This window comes from Mastigoproctus giganteus, chromosome 8, assembly GCF_048544385.1.
Source record: "Mastigoproctus giganteus isolate SK-2022 chromosome 8, ASM4854438v1, whole genome shotgun sequence".
NCBI classification, from domain to species: domain Eukaryota; kingdom Metazoa; phylum Arthropoda; class Arachnida; order Uropygi; family Thelyphonidae; genus Mastigoproctus; species Mastigoproctus giganteus.
In genome coordinates this window covers 104,578,667-104,602,035 of record NC_143582.1, presented here as the reverse complement: position 1 = coordinate 104,602,035, position 23,369 = coordinate 104,578,667, and the positions used below count along the sequence as shown (strand labels likewise).

At 37.7% G+C, this 23,369-nt stretch overlaps 1 protein-coding gene across 1 annotated transcript in view; it reads right to left on the bottom strand.

The window, feature by feature from the left end:
* The window catches only part of LOC150081748 (glutamate dehydrogenase, mitochondrial-like), a 535,860-nt gene that overhangs the window by 123,683 nt on the left and 388,808 nt on the right, over positions 1-23,369 (bottom strand). Inside the window, exon 8 of the mRNA XM_090378851.1 lies at positions 4,338-4,542. Within this exon, the coding sequence (XP_090234977.1) occupies positions 4,338-4,542 (205 nt within the window). The remainder of the gene's footprint in view (positions 1-4,337; positions 4,543-23,369) is intronic.

Below are 23,369 nucleotides of genomic sequence, written 5' to 3'. Positions count from 1 at the left end.
TCATCCTATATGCAGAATACTGAACCTACGAAAATAATTCACAAAAACAATATTGAAAAATATTTTGGCACCCTCTTGAACTGCTGCCCATAAGCAACGCTTACCTTGCCTATCCAGTTTGGGCAGCCGTGTGTCATAATGTAGTTAGTTCACAATTACTGCTTGTGCATTCCACTTGATTTTTTAAATTTATTTATATAATGAGTAATAGAGTTTTATATATATATAATTGCTTGCTTCCTCCCTTAATATAACTGGATAGATCCCTTCCACCCTAGGTGCCTTTCGTATGTTTAACTTCAAAATTTCTCTCTATTTTACTCAGTTATTACAAAATCATTTAGCTCCCTGTTAGTGTTTGATAAAATTCTAACCTCTGCTTTAGCATTAGAGGCATATGATGGAAGAAAGCAAAGTTATACAGCATTAAGCAGAAAAAAAAAAAAATTCCCATTTTCACCCAGCCATTCTGCCTTGAATTTATTAAAGCTGTCAACTTGCACAATGACAGATGAAAGTTTGTTACAGCAATCAACACCCGCTGCCTAAAGGTAAATTTCCGAATGTCTATTCTACAACTGTCTTTTCGCCTCCTTAAGTGTGTAATCTGAGCAAGAGGAAGAGTCCCATCAGAACTGAGCTTGCACAAACTATTCAAGGCCTTATACACCTCAATTAGATCAATCCGCAAGTGCCTAGTTTCCAGATGCTACAATTTACAGAACTTAAGACTTTCTTGGAAGAGCAACCCTATGTTCCACTCCCCGATCTCACTCATTTTCTCTGTACTCGTTCCAGCAGCTCTACATCCTTCCTAAACTTCAGAACTGTATGCTGCTCTCAAGGTGTGGCCTGACCATTGCCTTATACAAGGGAAAAATCGCCTTATTATCCCTACTTATCATTGACAAGACCCCATGACCTGTTCTGGTAGCCTATCTGCACTGTCAGAAAACTTCATATCTGACTGCACAATTACCCCCAGGTCTTTTTCATTCTCTACCACCCTGAGTGCAGTACCGCACAGTTGTTACGTTTCTCTGGGGTACTGCATATGGGGGTACCATATGCAGTATGGTACCCCCATGTGCATGAATAATTACTGCTGATAATCAGAGCAAGAGTATTACTGCCTTTGGTTTCCTCTTGAACATGCTGCTGTAGAAAACAATCATCCAATAAATCCACAAAAGCCTTGCTAGTGTGTGAGTGACCAACCCACAAATTCCAGTCAATCTCTGGGAAATTAAAATTCCCCATTATAAGACACTCTGATTTACTGGCCCCCTCTATTTCTCTGCACAATTGCTCAGTATACTAATCAGATTCATTAGGCCTATAACACACACCCACTCTCATTTTTCCTTTCCTAGTGCTTATGTCACAGGCACCTCCATAGCCAGGTGGGAAGGAGCAGCAGTGCGTAGCACACGCTTCTTGATTAGACTGGGGTTCGAGCCCGTCACCACCAAATATGGAGGATGTGGAAAGGTCAGGGAATGACCACCGCATATCCCGGAGCAATATGGCCTTAGTTGCTAATGCTCCTAAAAACTAAAACTAAATAACAGCTTATGTCACACCAAACAGACTCAACATTACATTATCCACCAACATCAATTGGATGCACTTCCTTAGATTTCATGTTTCTTAACTAACAACATAACCCCTTCTACCCTCCTATTCTGTCTTGTCTATCCGTTTTCTGCGTCTTGTACTCTCCAATTTCCAATTCTGCATTCCATATATCTACGTGACACTACCTGTCTGATATCCCAACAATATTTACCTTTGGTGTCTTCAACAGCACTTCAAATTCATCTAATTTATTTACTACACTCCTCGCATTGGTCTACACGCAAGTATACATGCACCCCTTGTTACATTGTGCTGCCCGAACACAGCCCATGTAATTACTTGTTCCCTGATGACTCCCAGCATTTCTTGAAATTCCCAGCATTTTGCTTTCCAGGCTGCTCTTATTCCAATAGATGCAGTGTAAGAATCACTTTCGCCTCTGCCTGCTGCTTATGTTAATCTATTAGTCTCTGTATCCATTTTAGCTGTTATCAGACCCAGCTAACAGTGCCTTGATAGCATCAGAAAATATTTTTGAACCCTTTCTATTTAAGTGTATCCCATTCTTGTCATAGCACTCTCTCTTGTTAATAAGCACAGGCTACGGTGAGAAAAATTCCGCCCCAATTTTGATTTACTGGATCTTTAAGTTGTTTGTTACACCCATCACAGTCATTAGAGCAAGAGTATTATTCCTATAACACACTTCTACTCCCATTTCTGTTTTCCTGTGCTTATGTCTCACCAAACTGATTGAACGACTAGTGAACATGTCAACTGGACGTACTGCCTTAGATTTAATATGCTTCTTAACTAAGATCATAACACTCTCCCCCCTTCTTTGCTGCCTAGCCTTTCTGTACAACTTTTAATATCCATATTCAAATTCTGCTCCCCTATGTCCGAGTGACATCACATCTCTGATATCCCTAGACTGTCTGCATTTGATGGCTTAACCAGTACGTTAAATTTATCTGCTATGCTCCTAGCACTGGTGTACATTCAAGTATATCTGCATGTACACCAATAAAAACTAAGAAAAAGAAGAACAGGTGCAGGTATACTTGCACCTCTTCTTATTCTTAGTTGTCCTAACAGCCCATATTCCACGAAGACCATCAACAAGCCTTGAAATTTCCGATACTTTGATTTCCAGGCTACTGCATGTTTCAACATAATTAATAAAAGAATCACTTAACCTCTGCCTGCGGCTGATGTTAATCTATTAGTCCTTATATTCCCCCCCAAGCTAGCAGTTTTCTGACCTAACATTGCCTCGAGAGTATCAGCAAATATTTTTGCATCCTTTCTATTTAAGTGAATCCCATCCCTGAAAATCTCCTGTTAATAAACCTTTATCCAGCCTTTGTCTATCTTTCCAGGGCTGATTTCTTTGACAAGGCTTTCTTTGACACTGTTTTTACTTGCTAAGCAAGTCCTCATATCTCCTATTCTTAATATGAATAATGCCAATGCATACAAATTCGTTACCTTTCGTGCCCTTAAAAGATGATATCTGCTCTAGAAGGTCATCAACTTTTGTCCCCCCCCCCCGGCAGAGCCATACACTGTCATCTCATTATCCTTTTTGCAAAATATATTTTCTATTTCACTGATAATAGAGACACTGACAACAACTGTCTTCTGTGGAACCAGAGCATTCTGCCTTAGAGATTGCTGTTGTTTTACCTGATGCATTTTACTTTCTTCGAGGGCATCCATCCTATTCTTCAAGCTTTCAAAAATGCCCATCAGATAGCTGAGTTTGCACTTCATTTCCTCTCACTGATTGTAGTGAATCAGTGAGAGGAAATGACCTATTTAAAACACCTATTTAAAGACAAAACAAAGACCTATTTAAAACTGTATCTACATATTTAAAATATAGAAATTAAAACGTGTATTTAGATACTGTTTGGATTTCCATAATCTATTCCAACAAAAGGTGAATGATAACAACTTTCACTTGAATTGGTATTTTAAGTTAACAAAATTTTAGATAGTGGACAGACAAAACTAGTTGTTCACCTGGTTCAATTCAATGCTAAAAGTTACTGTTTGCCATGGGGTGTCTGCTTTTGGCATCATAAGTTTATGAAATTTCTAATAGTCCAAACTGCCCCACTAACTTCAGCCCTATATGTAAACATGCTACAAGAATTTGTAATAGGGTATTTCAGCAAAAAGGAGTCAACATGTGAAACATTGTTTTCAAAAGGATGATTTTTTGTTTGTTTGTATTTTTAGTTAGTTGTTGGCGCATCGGCTTCTGTGGCCATATGCACCTCCTAAGGTTTTTGCAGTACTCTGATCCAAGCCCAAAGCGGGATTCGAACCTGCGACCTTCAAAAGGATGGTGTCACGGCACTTACTGCAAGGCTTTCTATGAAAGGAAATGTTTCCAAATAACAGGTTTTGTTTTGATAATAAAAAGTGACAATTGTGATCATTATACTTGCCTGTTTATGATTTATTTTTCCAATGTTTCTTAAACTCTAAGGTCTATGACCACCAGAAACATTACACAGTTGTAAAGAGCAATGGATAATGTGAGAATACAATTAGAGGAAAGGGTAAGTTTACCTAATAAATTGACCAAATTGGCCAATTTATTAGAACTACAATTACAATTGAAAGATTTTGAAGGATTCTTGCTGACATAAAAGTAATTCCTGTTTCCCAACAATTTAAATATCACAACCATTTGTATTATCCTTTTACTTGAATCAGCTTTCAAAAGTACAAAATACCAAACTTACCTAATAAATGATAATTAGAATCTCTTTCATACTTGAATAGAAGTCGACCATAACTGACATGATTTAAATTCTTTAACCATTCGAAATATGAAACCGTAACACCACCAGCATTAATATAGAGATCAGGAATTACTAAGATATTACGTTCAGTTAGAATCTTGTCTGCTGCTGGAGTTGTAGGGCCGTTGGCAGCTTCTGCAATAATCTTTGAGAAAACTATAGAATAAGCCTTAAATAAAAATATCCATATAAAATAACTACTCTGATTTTATTTGTATTTTACAGTAACTGTTGGTTTTAAATAAACAACAACTTAAGTTTTCATAAACTGTAAGTAAAAAAAACAGCAACATCGCCCTTATTATAATTATAACATCAAAATAAATTGGCTTATATCTAAGACAAAGAAGGGGAATTAATTTAATAAACATTCCTAACCTTACCAATTAAGGTACTTTCTAATGTACAATATACATTTGTATATTCACTCTGCATCACCAGTAAAATCTTTTATCTGTTACAGATGTTGAGGTACAGGTCACTCTATCAGAGTGACCTGTACCCCAACATCTGTAACAGATAAAAGAAACCAAAGGTGTAATTTATTTAAAGAATGTATTTAAACTTTTGTCAAGGATAAATGGAAGAGATTTTGTTTTCACAAAGGTGCAAAAGCAAAATATCAGAGCCGCCAGACTGCATACAATGGTACATACAAATATTCAAAGAAACTACACTGATAAGGAGAGTACTTGCCCTGGGTGGCACATGGCCAGAAGGGCTTAGATTGAAAATAATATAAGAAACATAACACTGGATTAACAATTCAAAGACTTGCATATATAACCAATTCAGTTTTGAACATTACTTATGCATGTTCAATTCAAATTAATATTTATACTGATGTGTAAATATTAATTTGAATTAAATACCATACAAAGTAGACAGCAAGATAAAATAAAAAATACAGTGCGTCCACAAACCTCCTTTATAAAACTAAAATATTATTATGCAAAAAGGTTGTTGTGTTGTGTTGTGTTGTTTGGGAACGTTTTAGTGCAAAAGCTACTTTGATTATAACATTTATGTTATGATAGCAAAATCATAATTTGCTGTCGGCATGTTCCAAGTTTATATTAAATTTGATTCGTGAGGTTTGCTAGTTTAAGGAAGAACTAGGCAGGTGAAATGGGAATTTTTTTTTTTTTTTGCAGAAGCTGTATAAAGCTTGCTTTCTTGCATAATATGCCACTACTAATGCTAATGACTTAAAGTAAAAGTGTCATTAACATTTTATTTGTTTCCTAAAATTGTATTCTAGTTAGCAGGTCTTGTGACTCAAAACTATCAAGCAGTATGATAAAAGTGAACGTTTTGCAAAAATATACTTTTCTATCAATCGAGAACACCATCTGTAACACTGGGGAGGAGAATCATTTTTCATCAGAAGAAAAGTGCGATTTAATCATGTATTGGCAATACATAGCCTGGCAGGAATGACTTCTTGTCTGTTAAGCAAACTGTGCAGCAGTGAAAAGTGATCTGCATCCTATTTCCTAAAATGATATTGACCTGATATTTTATTTCTTTAAAAAAATTAAATTATCTTGCCTTATATTACCTAGATATTTTATGTACCCAAGGAAATTTAGTTTATCACCCATGATTAGTCAAAGAAGTTGGACACTGTTTAAGTAGAATTGCTTGTTTATATATTCATAATTCAAGATCATAATGCATCTTGCATTTTCTACAGAAGTGTATTGCAGTTGTCTTCTGTACCGAGTAATCAACATTAGAACGATGGTTCATGTCTATTTTATTTATAACACCTTTAATTATCTCTCTCTCTCTCTCTCTCTCTCTCTCTCTTGAGAGTATATTGTGTAAATAACATGAAATAGTGAGGTCATTTGCATATAAATATGTTTCAACAGTTTTCAGTGTTACACATTGGAAATTGAACCGTGGGTAATCTGCCTTTAGTCATCGGGTAGTTGATTGCCGGAACAAACTTCCATCTGCTGTTGTAGAAGTTGATAGCTTAAATATATTCAAGGAAGAAGTGGACAAACTTTTGGAGCAAATGGATGGGTGAAATGGGAAGGTTTTTTTTTTTTTTTTCCCCGATGCTGTATAAGCTTACTTTCTTGCATCATATGCCTCTACTAATGCTAATGCTAAACTCCATCTTGAACATAATTTCAGCATAGAATATGGTTAGGTTAGAATTTTTTTTTTTATGAAAGCCCCAAACATGAGAAGTATTAGAACCTATAGTACGCAGTAACGTGCATAGGTTGAAAAGATGAAAGAAGATATTTGTTGACATTAGACTTGAACTTCTGTATATCATAATTTTCAGGAAATACGTATGAAGGAAGGTATGAACGGAAGCAGAATGAATATATGAGGAAGAAGGAAAGTTGGTTCTGAGTTTGAAGTTGGGCAGTAAAAGGATGTTATTTGTTTGTGGCATGTGTTTGGATTGCTTTGGAACAGAGAGCAGAAATTATATTTGCCAATTCAGAAGAACAGTGTCCATGGAAGTATCTATAGAAAATGTATGCAGCAGAAACAGAACATCTATGACACAGAGAGTGGAGAGACTCTGTTAGAGATGAGTCATTAATTAGCCTAACTGCTCTCTTTTGAAAGGAAGCTAGAAGCTTGAGAGAGGTTTTGGGGACACCACCCCAGATGTGGGAACAATATTCCATGGTAGGAGGGATTTACGATTTGTACAGACTGAACAGCTTTTTGGAAGAAAAGTAATGTCAAAAGAGAAAACGGAGTGAGTTGTTTAGATGCAGAGGCAGCAATATTTGAAATGTGCTTATGGCAAGATAGATCAGAAGTCAGGGTAATCCCCAATAGAGATATATAATCGTTTTAAATCTTGCCTAGAAATCGGAGTCTCATTGAAGATAAGCATAGGAGAAACCTTTTTGTGAGAGATAAGACAGGACAGTTTTAGAAGAATTGAAATCAACTAACTTATCTTTGTCCCATTGGGGAATTACCTGGAGATCAGCATTTAACGAATTGGTAGTGGATATTCGAGACATTGAAGCTGTTTGAGCAGGGCAAGGTTTCTCAAATTGGAAAGTGGAATGCAATGTGCTATCATCAGCAAAACTATGGATAGGATTTCAGGTCAATGGAAGAAGGCCATTAATATATAAGAGGAAAAGAGTGAGAGAAAGAACTGAACCTTGAGGAATACCAGCATTAGTGGAGAAGTTAGAAGAAAGAGAGCCATCTACCATTACCAACAGTGAGCAGTAATGGTACAAAATGGTACAAACCAATTACAAAATACAATTGGCAAACCATAAGATAGAAGCTTATTTAGACGACATAAACACAATTTAAAGCCTTTGAAATGTCAAGAGCAACTGCTTGAGTTTCACCAAACTTTTCCATTGAATTTGTCCACATATAAGGGTAACATAAGCCAGAATATCACCAGTGGATCGACACTGAAGGAATCCATACTGGCGATAATCGATCAGATGGAAGTTTTCTAGATAGTTTAAGAGTTCGCAGTTAATTGATTTCTCCTTTACTTTAGAAAGAGTAGAAGTAAGTGCAATGGGACGATAATTGGATGGAAAGGATTTGTTAACCTTTTTTAGCAACTGGCTGGAGATGAGCATATTTCCAAGCAGAAAGAAAAACACCTTTGGAATAAGAAAGTTCAAGAGCACAAGTTTTCAGAACAAGTGGAGAAATACCATCAGCTTTCTTAGCATCATGATTGTTCAAAATCCTTCTGGCATCATTTTGAAAAAAGACGACAGGAGGCATTGAGTGGAATGTACTGGGATAGTGGCCAAGACCATTAATATGAGTTGGAAGAAAAACAGCAAAAACAGCTTTATCCTTGGCTAGAGTGGCAATAGAACCATTGCTTTAGACAGAAGTGGGATTAGAGATGGACAAAAGCTTCAGCCAATAACATTTGCCAATAGTAATAAGAGACCAGAATTAAGAGACCATGGCTACCATTAGGATAGGAAGCAAGTTTTCTACTTTTAGCCTATTTGAACTGATTGAATGTCCTAGTTTGGACTGATTAATAACTGTTTTACAATTGTTATAAGCAATTTTGTGTTCAATTTTGTGTTCATTTTCTCCCTTTGGTGAAGGGAGAAAATGAACCTGGAGTTTTGGATACGAGAATGTCACATATTACAATATGCGACATTCTTCTCTTGAACAGCATTAGCACATTTATTGGAAAAGAAAGGTTAAGATAAAGGATGCGATTTTATGGTGGAGTGTGGAATAAGGGATTCCATCACTACAAGAATAATTTCACTGACAATGATCTGATCAAACATTGACATCAGAAGTTTTGAAACAGTACACCAACCAAGGAAAAGAAGAAAAGAAGTCACGCAGATCATTCCATTTTGCATTCTTGTAATGCCACACAAGGTTGGGAATGACCACGAGAGAAAGTTTCCATTGGAGAAGAGACCATCACCAAGCTGTGATCTGAGGTGCCTAGAGAAACACTCACTTCAACCGTGTACATAGAAGGGTTGTTTGTTAGAATAAGATCAAACATGTTTGCTATGGTTTGGATTGTCCGGTATTCTGGTAGGTAAATGAAGAATCTGTATGAGGTCATTAGTAATTGCAAAAGCCTCAGCATCTTGATCAGCTGGGTCTGTATTGACTAGAAAATGGAAGCCAGCCAGAATTGTGACATTAAAATCACTGAGGAAAATTTCCTCAATGTTAGAAAAGTTAGACTGGAGAAAGTGAAGTTTCAAAGAGAGGAAGTCAAGAGTTCCAAGTGATTAGTGGAGTTGTGAGAATGATAGAGGCAACAGATGAATTTGAAAGAATGTGGTAGAGAGATTTTAAGCCAGAAAAGATGGAAAAGAGGACATTCAAAATTATATCAAGATCTTACCCAGATCCTTGACATAATGTGGCCTAGACAATGTCCCCTCCCCATACACCATGCTCTGACCCCCCCCAACCACTACCCGGCAGAGTAGATGCAGTGAGATTATACACTAGCTGATCCAGAAGCCTCCTAAAGATTTACCAATTGATTTGGTCCAGTATACTAACTAGCGGCCTGTCTGCGAACACCGTTTTAGATCTGTACCCTCCAAATGTAAGGAAGATTGGATCTTGCCCTGATGTCCATCATAATCTCAAAAAAAACAATCATACTGCATGCCAGAAGAGATGGGGGAGGGTATACCGGAACTTTGTTCTGGAGAGTAAACATGGGTTCCACCACTTCAAGCCTCCAAAATGTGAAGTGGTGTATTGCATTGATTGATGAGAGTCATCTACCACCTAGTATTGCCTGGTAACAGAGGGGCGGCATTCCTCCATGTGGTGTGAGTGCCATACCTTAACCCCTTCTTACGTTGGTTCACACCTGGGTGGTCACCCACAGTGTGCTAGGTTCTGTATTTCAGGACTTGCACGTGGGGGTTATACCCAGGTTTACTAATAGTCCCACTATTGTGAAGGTGCAAGCAGAGGATTTGGCCTGCACAGACCAAGCGGACTTTACCAAAATTAGGTCCACTTGACTTGGGTCACCCGAATATCAGTTCCATCAGTGTTTTAGCCTCCCAGGTGGCAAGCATAGCTTGGAATATCTGAGAGAATGTCTGCGACACCCTCAAGGACCTGTTTGCACAAGAAGCAAGATTTTTAGTGTTATCAGATGGAAAATTTCTAGATCGGGAGTTGCTGGTTAATGGATTTCTTCAATACTTTACAAAGAGAACAGCTAAGTGCTATGCAATGATAACTAAATGAGAGGAATGGATCCCCTTTATTGGGAATTGGCTGAATATTATCAAATTTCCAAGCAGAAATATAAATGTCAGTGCAATAAGAAAGTGTAAAAAGGCAAAACCGAACAGGGGTAAGCATAGGAGCACAGGTTTTGGGAAGAAATACCATCAGAATCTGCAGGTTTCTTGGCATCAAGATTGCTGAAAATTCTTCAGACATCATTTTGACAGGAGGCACTGAATGGAGAATACTGGGAATGGTAAGAGGTAGTTTACCAAGATCATTAATACAAGAATTAGAAGAAAAGTAGGATGCTAAGCAAGTCGAATTTATCTTTAGCTAAGGTGGAAATAGAAACATCAGGTTTTAACGGAGGTGCAAGCAGAGATGGGCAAAAGTAGCAACCTACAGTTTTGGCAAGAGACAAGAATGCTGGACTTGCATTTGAACAAGGAGCAAGATTTTTACTGTTAGTCTGTTCAAAATCTAATTTGTAGTGATTAATAACTGCTTTACAATTGTTACAAACTTTGGTGTAGGCAGATAATAAACCTAGAGATTTGTATGCACTAATCTTGAACAGTCTTAGCTCTTTTGTTGGAAAACCAAGGTTTAGATAAAAAACAAGATTTTAAGGTGGAATGCAGAATAAAGAATTTCATCCATACAAGAATAATTTCAATGACATGATCTGAGCAATGAATGACATTAGATTTAAATCAGTAATCCAAACAAAGAAGAAACAGAACAGAAACCTTGCACATAATTACATTTTTCATTTCTGTGATGCTAAACAATATGAGGCGCCTGGAGGAGCACTCACCTCAACTGTGTACTTGAAAAAGTTGTTTGTAAGAAAAGGATGAAGAGTGTTAGCTGTGTGGTTGAGACTGGTATTCTGGCAGGTAAATGAACAATCCGTGCAAAGTCATTAATTGCAAAAGCCTCAGCATCTCGAATAGTGAAAATTAAAATCACCAAGGAAAATTATGTTACTGTTAGGAGAGTTGGACTGGAGAATGCCAAGTTTCAAAATAAGGAAGAGAAAGAGTTCCAAATGATTACTGGAGTTGGAAGAATGATGGAGGCAACAAATCAATTTAACAGAATGACAGAATTTTAAGCCATAAAAGATTGAAAAGAGGAAATTCCAAATTAATAAGGTGTTTACAAGGAATATCAGAACAGATATATCCATAAGTAGTATTACGTTTGAAGCAAAAGGCAAATAATTAAAAGACCCCTTCAAGCCTCCATTAAGCAATCTGGTTGATGAGGGTTATTATCACCTAGCATTGTATTAAGATATATTGTGAATGTGAAGATATATTTGTTACCGTCCTGAATAAGGTAAATGTTGGAAGTGATCACAGAATGGTAAGATGTACACTTGATATAGATGTAGGAAAGGAAAGGAAAAACCTGACTCAAGTAAATAATACAAAGGTCTTTGAGATAACAGAGGAGGAGAAAAAGCAGTATGTACTGGAACTTAAGAACAAGTTTGAGCTTCTGTAGACTGCTCAGGACCAAGATATCGACGAGGAATATTACAACTTTCTGAAAGCGATAAAGCCCAAGAAACCTATAGGGAAAAAGAAAAAATTAGTCAAGAAACACTTGTCATGATGAACCGAAGACGACAAATGAAGAGCAAGAAAAACACTGACAGCGAGAAAATTGAGTATACTGAGTTATGCAAAGCCATTAGAAAGAGACTTAGAAGACTCAGATAAGAAGATTTAACACAAGAAAAGTAGAACAAGCATTAAGGGAAAACAAAGGATTTAAATCAGCAGCCATGAGCAGTAATATAGAAAGACAAATGCTACTGAAACTGAAGAATAGCGATGGTGTACTTATAAACAGCAGAGAAGGCATAATTCAAATAGCAGAAGACTACTATAGAGAATTATACAAGGAGCAAGGGAATCATACCAGCAGTGGGGAAGAGGGATTGAAAAGTAGCTACACATACGACATACCCGATATTCTTCCTGATGAGGTAGAACATGCATCGAAGAAAATGAAGAATCGGAAAGCCCCGGAGGAAGATGAAGTTACTGTAGAGTTGTTAAAATTGGGAGCAAGGGACATAACACAAAAACTGGAAAGGCTCTTCACAAAGTGCATTAGAAAAGGTGTGACGCCTAAGCAGTGGAATAATGCAATCATAGTTTTTGCTGCATAAGAAAGGAGATAAATCAGAAATTGGAAATTATAGACCAATTAGCTTGTTATCCCACATCTACAAGTTGTTCACAAGAGTCATTACTAACAGATTAGAAAGAATACTTGATGAAAATCAACCAAAAGAGCAAGCTGGCTTTACGACAGGATTCTCAACTATGGATTACCTTCACGTAATATCACAGCTAATGGAGAAAGCAAATGAATATAAAACACCATTATGCCTGGCATTTGTGGATTATGAAAAGGTATTTGATTCCATACAGCATAAGGCAATGTTTCGGGCACTGGAAAGATAAGGCATAGATACCCCGTATATTATGATTTTGAAGAAAATATATGAGAGTGCTACCTCCTTTATTAGACTAGACAAACACAGTAGGAAATTTAAAATCGAGAAAGGAGTTCGACAAGGAGACAAAATATCTCCGAAGCTGTTTACTGCTGCCCTTGAGGAAGCTTTCAGAAGATTAGACTGGTCGCAGAAAGGAGTCAATGTGAATGGAGAGTACCTAAACCATTTACGATTTGCAGATGACATTGTGGTCATAAGCCACGACCCCAAAGAATTAGAGGAAAATCTTAATCAGTTATGCACAGTTAGTAAGGATTTTGGACTATTGATGAACAAGTATGCCACGGAAAGGGAAATAATGATTGAAGGAGCAGTAATTGAAAAGGTGGAGTCATATACTTATCTGGGACAAGTTATTAGCTGTAATAATGATAAATGGCTGGAAATCAAGAGAAGAATAAATTTTGGATGGATAGCATTCAGGAAATATAGTCACATACTGAAGAGCAATATCCCAGTTTGTCTGAAACATAAAATAATGAATCAATGTATACTCCCCACCATGACTTATGGAAGTGAAACTTGGGCACTCACCAAAAGAATGGAAGAAAAGCTGAGAACTACACAGTGAAGAATGGAACGAATTATACTGGGAATCAGACTGTTAGATAAGAAGAGAAACACATGGACTAGGCAGCAAACTCAAGTAAAGGACATTCTTATCAAAACTAAAGAACTAAAATGGTCTTGGGCAGGACACATAGCTCGAAGGCATGAAGACAGATGGACTAAGAAAATAACAGAATGGTATCCAAGAGGAGCTAGAAGAAAACCTGGAAGACAAAGGCAGAGATGGATAGATGAAATTCATGAGTTTTTGGGTAGTAAATGGATGGCCAGTGCTCAAAACAGAAGGAACTGGAAAGTTGCTGGAGAGGCCTTCATCCTGCAGTGAATTGAAAATGGCTGATGATGATGAGCATTGTCTGGTAACACAGAAGTGTAGCAATCTTTGGTGTAGTGTGGATGTCACACTGCGACTCCTGCTCGCACCTGTGTTGTCACTTCCAGAGTATCAGGTATCGTATTTCAGGATTTGCACACGTGGGATTATAACTGGAGTAACTAGTTACTCCAGTTATAATCCAGTTATAACCAAAGACATGGTGTCACACATATATAAGGAATGCAGAACTGGAATTTGGAGAGTACAACGTCTACAGAAAGGATAGAAAGGGAGGAGGGGTTATGCTATTAGTTAAGAAATACATAAAATCCAAGGAGGTGAAGCCAGTCGACATCGCTGGACAGTGCAGTGTCGAGTCAGTTTGGTGTGACATAAGCATTGGGAGATCAAAATTGAGAGTAGGAGTGTGCTATAGGCCTAATGACTCTGACAAGTATAATAAGAAACTGTACAGGGAAATAGAGTGGGCCAGTAAATCAGAGAGTCTTATAATGGGGGATTTTAATTTCCCAGATATTGACTGGAATTTGTGGGTTGGTCACTCACACACTAGCAAGGCTTTTGTGGATTTATTGGATGATTGTTTTCTACATCAGCATGTTAAGGAGGCAACTAGAGGGAGTAATACTCTTGATTTGATTATCGGTAGTGATTCTTCATGCATTAAGAATCTGCAGATAGAGGAACCACTAGATGGCAGTGATCACAGTGTGCTGAAGTGGGATTTACTCAAAGAGGTAACTACCATCAGGGGTAAAGGGAAGGGTAATTGCTTTCGTAAAGGTGACTAACGATGGTCTGAGACAGTATTTAAATTCTATATAGTGGAACCAACTGATGATGTTACCAACAGCAAATTCAAAATGGGAAGCATTCAAAGAACTTATCTTGGAAGCTACTAGGCTTTACATATATTGTTCAAGGTATAGGCCTAAATGGATGTCAGATGAACTAATGAGACATATTGGCAGAGAAGAAAAATGCATGGGATACATATAAATTAACACGTGACACAGAAGCCTATGATAGATATAAGTTGATCTGTAACCAAGTTACAAAGGAGGTTAGGCAGGAGAAGGCAGATTACGAGAAATCTTTGGCAAGGGATGCAAAGAAAAACAGCAAACAGTTCTTTACTTATGTAAACTCTAGAAGGAAGGGGATGAATCAGATTGGTCCACTTGATATCGATGGTTGAACTGTTGATGATCCTGCTCAGGTAGCAAACAAACTAAATGAATATTTTTCATCGACATTCACACATGAAGAGATATTCAGCGAGGGGAATGCCAGAGGTTTATTCAACTCTGGCAGCAAGCTAGATAATCTTGTAATAACTGAGAGTAAAGTGGAGGAGAAATTGTTGAAGATAAACACAAGAAAGGCACCTGGTTTGGATGGGATCTATCCAGTTATATTAAAGGAGACAGCAAAGGAAGTAAGCAAACCCTTAGCCATAATTATGAGCGCTTCCTTGGACTCAGCAGAGGTACCCATAGACTGGAGATGTGGAAATGTGACCCCAATTCACAAAGGAGGATCAAAGGCTGACACAAGTAATTATAGACCTGTGAGTTTAACTTCTGTTCCAGGAAAATTAATGGAGGCACTGGTTAAAGAAGCACTGCAGAATCATCTAAACAAGACTTCAGTTATAGCTCGGACGCAGCATGGTTTTGTTAAGGGGAAGTCTTGCCTGACCAATTTGATTGGATACTATGATGTGGTCACAAAGGAACTGGATGCAGGGAATAACTTTGATATTATATACTTGGAGCTTAGAAAGGCTTTTGATACTGTTGCACATGGAAGACTGCTGCACAAATTGGAGCAGTGTGGCATTGGAGGCAAATTGCTGCTATGGATAAAGGGGTGGTTGATGGGGAGAAGACAGAGTTGTAATCAATGGACGCTGCTCATCGTGGACTAATGTTATTAGTGGAGTCCCTCAGGGTTCAAGCCTTGGGTCCATCATTGTTTTCTGTATTTATAAATAATATTGATGATGGTATATCAAGCTTAATGTCCAAGTTTGCAGACGATACAAAAGTTGGCAGGGTTGTTAGGGACACTACTGATGTTATGCTGCTGGTGCAGCAGGATCTGGAAAGGTTGAGCAGATGTGCTGAGAGGTGACAAATGAAGTTTAACATTGACAAATGTAAAGTACTACATATGGGAAACAGCAACCTCAGAGCCAAGTATCATTTTCATGGTCCTTTTCATTCTCTACCACTTTTCATTCTCTAGCCAGGTCCTTTTCATTCTCTACCACTGACAGTGGTAGAGAATGAAAAGGACCTGGCTAGTTTTGTAGGCAGATATGAAGTTCTCTGAGCAGTGCAGACGGGCTGCAAGAGTAGCTCATGGTGTCTTATCAATGATATACAGGAATTTTTCTAGCAGGGATAAGGATGTGATTATTCCCTTGTATAAGGCAATGGTCAGGCCACACCTTGAGTACTGTATACAATACTCAAGGTGTGGCCTTCTTGAGACCCCATTTCAAGAAGGATGTAGAGCTTCTGAGACAAGTACAGTGAAGGGAACAAAGGGTTGCTCTTACGAAGAAAGGCTTAAAGTTTGCTAATTACAGTGTCTGGAGACTAGGCACCTGCAAGGTGATCTGTGATTGAGGTGTATAAAGTCTTGAATGGTTTGAGCATGCTCAGTGCTGATGGGATTCTTCCTCTCACTCAGAATAATCACCTGAGAGGGTATAAATTCAAACTGAGGAATGACAGATGTAGAATAGATGTTAGGAAGTTTGCCTTTAGCCAGCAGGTAGTTGGTTGGTGGAATAGACTTCCATCCTTTGTTGTTTGAAGTTGATAGCCTAAATAAATTTAAGGCTGAGCTGAACAGGTATCTGGAAGGAACAGAGGGGTCAAATGGGAGTTTTTGTTTTTGTTTTTTTTTGGCTGATGCTGCATTTGCTTGCTTTCTTGCATCATGTGCCTCTACTAATGCTAATTGTTTGACCCCTCTGGATTCTTTCCTTCTTTTAAGAAGGCAAGTAAAATTGCCTTATGTGAAGAGTATGGAAACTGCTCTTCAAGAGAGAGATTCTGTTGTAGAGACCCAGCAATTCTATAGATTCTGATGAAAGATGCTTAATCATCTCATAATGGATGTTGTTTGGCCCAATATTTCTCACCAGAGAGAGAGAGAGAGAGAGAGAGAGAGAGAGAGAGAGAGAGACACAGAGAGAGAGAGATTGCCTCTTTTCCTGTCCTGTTTGTGAACAGCCAGTTGTAGACCTAAAATCTATCAGAAGACAGCTTCATTGGTTGTTTTTCACTGTATTGTTAAAATGTCAGAAATTCTGGCAGTATCATGTTTCAGGAGATACGTTGGAAAGGTCTCCTCTAGAGTGCTTGCAATTGCACCTCCATTATGAACAAGGATCGATGAAGGGTGCAATTTATATTTCAGTTCATTTTCCAAATTTTGTCATAAACAACCTTAGGGTTAGTGGCATTGTTGATGGATGATGAGAAGCAAATTCTAGACTTCTGGCTCTGAATTCATATGTAACAAGCATAGCCATGTGCAAGTTTGAAGGCAATTATATTTTCTGTCAGGATATCCCCACACAGTTTGTGCCTTTCTTGCTGCTGTGAATTCAGAATTCTACATGGTTTTGGAAATAACTGTCTAAATTGCAGCAATATGTCTGAGAAAATCAGCATGGATGCCAGAGCTGTTGTGATATGAACAGTAGTAAGGTTGTTCTTATAGAAAACTGCTGCAGTCAATATAGAACTGTAAAGAGATGATACACCCCCAGGTGAGTATGGGCTTGGCACACTCAGGGTCCTGAGCTGGATATCATCATTCTCCTCTTTCTTGGTGGGTGATTCCCTTCTACTTCTGACTCTTGTTCTCTCTCTCTCTCTCTCTCTCTCTCTCTCTCTCTCTCTCTCTCTCTCTCTCTCTCTCTCAGGATAATTCAGAAAATATTTTTGGCTTGTGCAGCATAAGCTTGAAGCTTCCTTGCACCATATGGTATGGCTAATAATAATAATCAAAAAAACAGAAAGAAACCCCATTGTGTACAAAAATTAAACAAAAAAAAGAGTGTCTAATTTCTGTAGCTCATACAGTAAAAACCACTGTGCTACTTCTATTTTCAGCAATGTACAGTTTATGTGACATTGCAAACAAAAGATTCTTGAAGGGTACACTGTGTAGGTGGTTTTTTTTTTTTTTTTTCTGAAGCTGTATAAACTTCTTTTCTTGCACCATTTGCCATTACAACTACTACTACAAGTTGAAGCAGAAGGCTAAAATATTAATTAGTCGTGCATGCAGGACAGTAGGTTATTTGCACATATAGTAGTAGTAGCAAATAATGAAAGAAAGAAAGCATAAATACACAAAAAAAAAAAAAAAAATAGGGGAAAAAAAAAAAGAAAAAAATAGGGGGGAAAAAAAAGAAAAAACAGTTCACCCATCCATACCCTCCAAGAATTTGTGTAGGTCTCCCCTGAATTTATTCAACCCATCAGCATAAACAACAACAGATGGAAATCTGTTCCAATAATCAATCAATCGTCCTCAAAGGGCAGTGCCCAGCACTGCTCTTTGTGGACTATTATTATTATTGTAATCACTCTGTCTTCTTCCACTTATCCATACCAGTATCTTGCCTTTAAATTCAAGTACATGATAAAAATTATTTTTTTGAATCCAGTTCCTTTGTGACCACATCATAGTATCCAATTAAATTGGTCAGACAAGACTTCCCCTTACCAATGCTATGTATGAATTATTACTTCAGTCTTGTCTAGATCTGTGGTCTCCAAAGTGAGGGGTGTGCATACCCCTAGGGGTGCACAAGATGATCTCTGGGGTGACTTGGTAAGCAGCGTGAGCAATGCAATTGTTCCATTTAGATCAACGTACCTATGTGAGGTGACTTTCTCTGCGATGACTATTATAAAAACCACGTTTAGAAATAAACTTAACTTGGAACCAGATCTTCGGCTAGCTGTGTCCCAAAATATGAAACCAAGATCCACAGCAATAATGAAAAATATTCAACCACATTGTTCCCACTAAAAAATGCTGTTGATTTCATTTATACCACTTTGCACTTTAATTTCAATTTTGTTTTATATTTTTGCATTGAATTAGATCGTGATTTTATATTTGTGATTCTAGATATTATTATTATTATTAGCCACATGGTGCAAGGAAGCCTGAGGATTATGCCAGCATAAAAAAAAATTCCCAAGTTGCCCTGAGAGAGAGAGAGAGAGAGAGAGAGAGAGAGAGAGAGAGAGAGAGAGAGAGAGAGAGAGATGTAGAAAAAAGAATCACCAAGAAAGAGAAGAATGATGATATCCAGGACCCAGCTCAGGACCCTGGGTGTGTCAAACCCATACTCACCAGATGTGAACCCTTTTAATGCATACCATGTAAATTATTTATAAATAAAACAAATAGTATTATATTTATTGCACTTGTTATATTAATTATTTCATATCATTTTGTGTTTGAACTTCAATTTAATTTTTGTTTTCTATTTTTTTATTTGTGATCTTTTAAAATTATATTCATTTTTTATAAATGTGATTTTAGATACACCTTCCATGTAAATGATTTATAAATAAAAAATATATATATTAAACTTATGTTTTTAATTTTTTATTCTGGAGTGCGCACTAATCCTTTTAAGTAAAAAAAGGGTGCACGACCAAAAAGGTTTGGAGACCACTGATCTAGACCAGTGTTTCTCAACCTTTTTTGTTCGCATACCCCCAAAGAACCACATTCTTATTTTTGTATCCCTGTATATGTGTGTCTACTTTATTTTACTACAGCACAAAACAAGCTTAAGTTAAAAATCGGATAAATCATCATTTTTGATTAATCATCACCACTTAGTTTAATAACGTAATCACTACAGAATATGTAAAGTAAAAAATATGTTTCAATTGTTCCAAAAGATTTTTGTTTCTTGTCAGTACCCCCGTTGAATAACGTTGATCTAGATGATCCCGCAATGTTTTTTTGACCAGTGATTCCATTATTTTCCCTGGAACAAAAGTTAAACTAACAGGTTTGTAATTTCTCATGCCACCCTTTGATCCCCCTTTGTGAACTGGGGATACATTTACACATCTCCAGTCCATGGATATCTCCCATGAGTTTAAGGATGATATCATAATTATGGTTAAGGGTTTGCTTTCTTACTTCCTTTGCTGCCTCCTTTAATATAACTGGATAGATCTCATCAACCCCAGGTGCTTTTCTTATATTTAACTTCAATTTCTTCACCACTTTGCTCTCAGTTATTACAAAATCATTTAGCTCCCTGTTAGAGATTAATAAGCTTCTGTCCTCCACTTTTCTACAGAATTTCTCATGCGTGAATGTAGATGCAAAATCTCATTCAGTTTGTCAGCTATCTGCGCAGGATCATCAACAATCAAACCATTAATATCAAATGGACTAATCTGATTCTTCTCCCTCCTTCTAGAGTTTATATAAGTAAAAAGGTTTGCTGTTTTTCTTTGCATCCTTAGCCAAAGATTTCTCATTATTTGCCTTTGCTTGCCTAACCTCATTTGTAAGTTTATTACAGACTATGTTATATCTTCTATAGGCTTCTGTCTCACTTGACAACTTATATACTCTCATGCATTTTTTTCTCTGCGACACGTCCATTAATTCATTTGATAACCATTCAAGCCTAAACCTTGAATAGTATTTCTTAGATGGCATGAAAAGACTAGTAGCTTCCAAGATTAATCCCTTGAATGCTTTACATTTAGAATTTGATGTTGGTAACATCATCAGTTGGTCCCACTGTATAGAATTTAAAAAACTGTCTAAGACCACAGTAGCCACCTTTACAAAAGCAAAAACTCTTCCCTTTAAGTAGTTAGTTAGGTAGTTACATCTTTAAGAAATTCCACATCAGTACACTGTGATCACTGCCACCTAGTGGTTCCTTTATCTGCAAATTCTTAATGCATGAATATCACTGCTGATAATCGAATAAAGAGTATTGCTCCCTCTGGTTGCCTCTCTAACATGCTGCTGTAGCAAACAGTTATCCAATAAATCTGCAAACGTCTTGCTAGGGTGCGAGTGACCAACCCACAAGTTCCAATCAATATCTGGGAAGTTAAAATCCCCCATTATAAGACATCTGATTTACTAGTCCACTCTATTTCTCTGTATAGTTGTTCATTGTGATCATTAGAGTTATTAGGCCTATAACACACTCTTACCCTAATTTCTGCTTTCCCAGTGCTTATGTCACACCAAACTGATTCAACATTGAAGTGTCCACCAATGTCAACTGGATGCACTGCCTTTGATTTTATCTGTTTCTTAACTACCAGCATAACCTCTCCTTCCTTCCTATCGTGTCTGCCCTTTCTGTACACACACTATACTCCCCAAATTCTAATTCTGCATTCCTTATATTTGCCTGACACCATGTGCCAACATCCCAACAATATCAGCCTTTGGTGTACATGCACCTGTTCATACTGTTAGTTACCTTAACACAGCCCATGTATTTACTTGTTTCATGATGACGTTAGTTGGACAAGACCACCCCCTGAGAAATTCATGTTGTGATTCCACCCTTATATGCAATTGCATGTCTGTCCAATTGGTCGTGCATTACTTCTTTAACCAGTTATACCATTATTTTTCCTGGAACGGACGTTAAAATAACAGGTCTCTAATTACTCATGTTGCTTTTTAATCCCCCTTAATGATTTGGGGATATATTTGCAGAACTTCAGTCAAACTGGTCAAACAAGATTTTCCCATAACAAACCCATACTTACTTTACCAGTCACTCCATTATTTTCCCTGGAACAAAAAATTAAAATAACAGCTCTGCAATTACTCATGTTACCCTTTGACATGAGTAATTTGGAACATATCTGTACATGTCCCATCTGTGGGGACCTCCTCCGAATCCAAGGATACTATCATAATTAAGTAGTTCTTACTTCCTTTACTGCCTCACTTAATATAATTGGATTCATTCCATTCACACCTCGTGACGTTTTTAATATCAATCCTAAACAATTTCTTCTCCACTTTCCTTTCAGTTATCACAAAGTCATTTAGCTTCTCGTTAGAGTTTGACAAGAGTAGGAGACCGGCAGAATTGCTTAACAAGTACAGGTCACTGTTGAAAAAAAGCCGTGAAATAGAGTTGAATTTGAAAGTGTCAGCAATTCTGCCCAGACACGATGGGAGGGAGTATATGATGAGAGCCTTATAGATCAATTCAGCCCTGGAAAGATTGTGCAAGGCTCAAGGGGTAGAATTTTTTTCAGCCTGGACTGTACTTGTTAACAGGAGAGATTGCTTCTACAGGGATGGGATACACTTAAATAGAAAGGGTGCAAGAATATTTGCTGATGCTATCGAGGCAGTGTTAGGTGGGTCGGAAAACTGCTAGCTTGGAGGGAGACAAAGACGAATAGATTAACAGTAGCCACCGGCAGAGGTGAAAGAGATTCTTGTACTGCTTCTATTGGAATGAGCAGAAGCCTGAAAAACAAGATGCAGGATATTTCAGAGACTGCTGGGAGTCAATGCAGTACAAGTAAACACATGGGTTGTGTTAGGGTAGCTAAGAATAGAAATAGGTGCATGTATACTTGTGTGTACACCAATGCTAGGAGTTTAGTAAATAAATTTGATGAATTTGAGGTATTGCTCAAAACATCAAAGGCAGATATTGTTGGGATATCAGATGTGGTGTCACACAGATATAAGGAATGCGGAACTGGAATTTGGGGAGTACAAAGTCTACAGAAAGGATAGACTGGATAGGAAGGGAGGAGCGGTTATGCTATTAGTTAAGAAATACATAAAATCCAAGGAAGTGAAGCCAGTGGACATCGCGGGACAGTGCAGTGTCAAGTCAGTTTGGTGTAACATAAGCATTGGGAGATCAAAATTGAGAGTAGGAGTGTGCTATAGGCCTAATGACTCTGATGAGTATAATAAGAAACTGTACAGGGAAATAGAGTGGGCCAGTAAATCAGAGAGTCTTATAATGGGAGATTTTAATTTCCCAGATATTGACTGGAATTTGTGGGCTGGTCACTCACACACTAGCAAGGCTTTTGTGGATTTATTGGATGTTTGTTTTCTACATCAGCATGTTCGGGAGGCAACTAGAGGGAGGAATACTCTTGATTTGATTATCAGCGGTGATTCTTCATGCATAAAAAATCTGCAGATAAATGAACAACTAGGTGGCAGTGATCACAGTGTGCTGAAGTGGGATTTACTCAAATAGGTAACTACCATTAGGGGTAAAGGGAAGGGTTATTGCTTTCGTAAAGGCAACTACGATGGACTGAGATAGTATTTAAATTCTATACAGTGGGACCAACTGATGATGTTACCAACAGCAAATGCAAAATGGGAAGCATTCAGAAGAACTTATCTTGGAAGCTACTAGGCTTTACATACCAACCAAGAAATATTGTTCAAGGTTTAGGCCTAAATGGATGTCAGATGAACTGATGAGGCATATGGCAGAGAAGAAACATGCATGGGGTACATACAAATTAACACATGACACAGAAGCCTATGATAGATACAAGTTGATCTGTAACCAAGTTACAAAGGAGGTTAGGCAGGCGATGGCAGATTACGAGAAATCTTTGGCAAGGGATGCAAAGCAAAACAGCAAAGAGTTCTTTACTTATGTAACCTCTAGAAGGAAGGGGATGAATCAGATTGGACCACTTGATATCGATGGGTCAACTGTTGATGATCCTGCTCAGGTAGCTAACAAACTAAATGA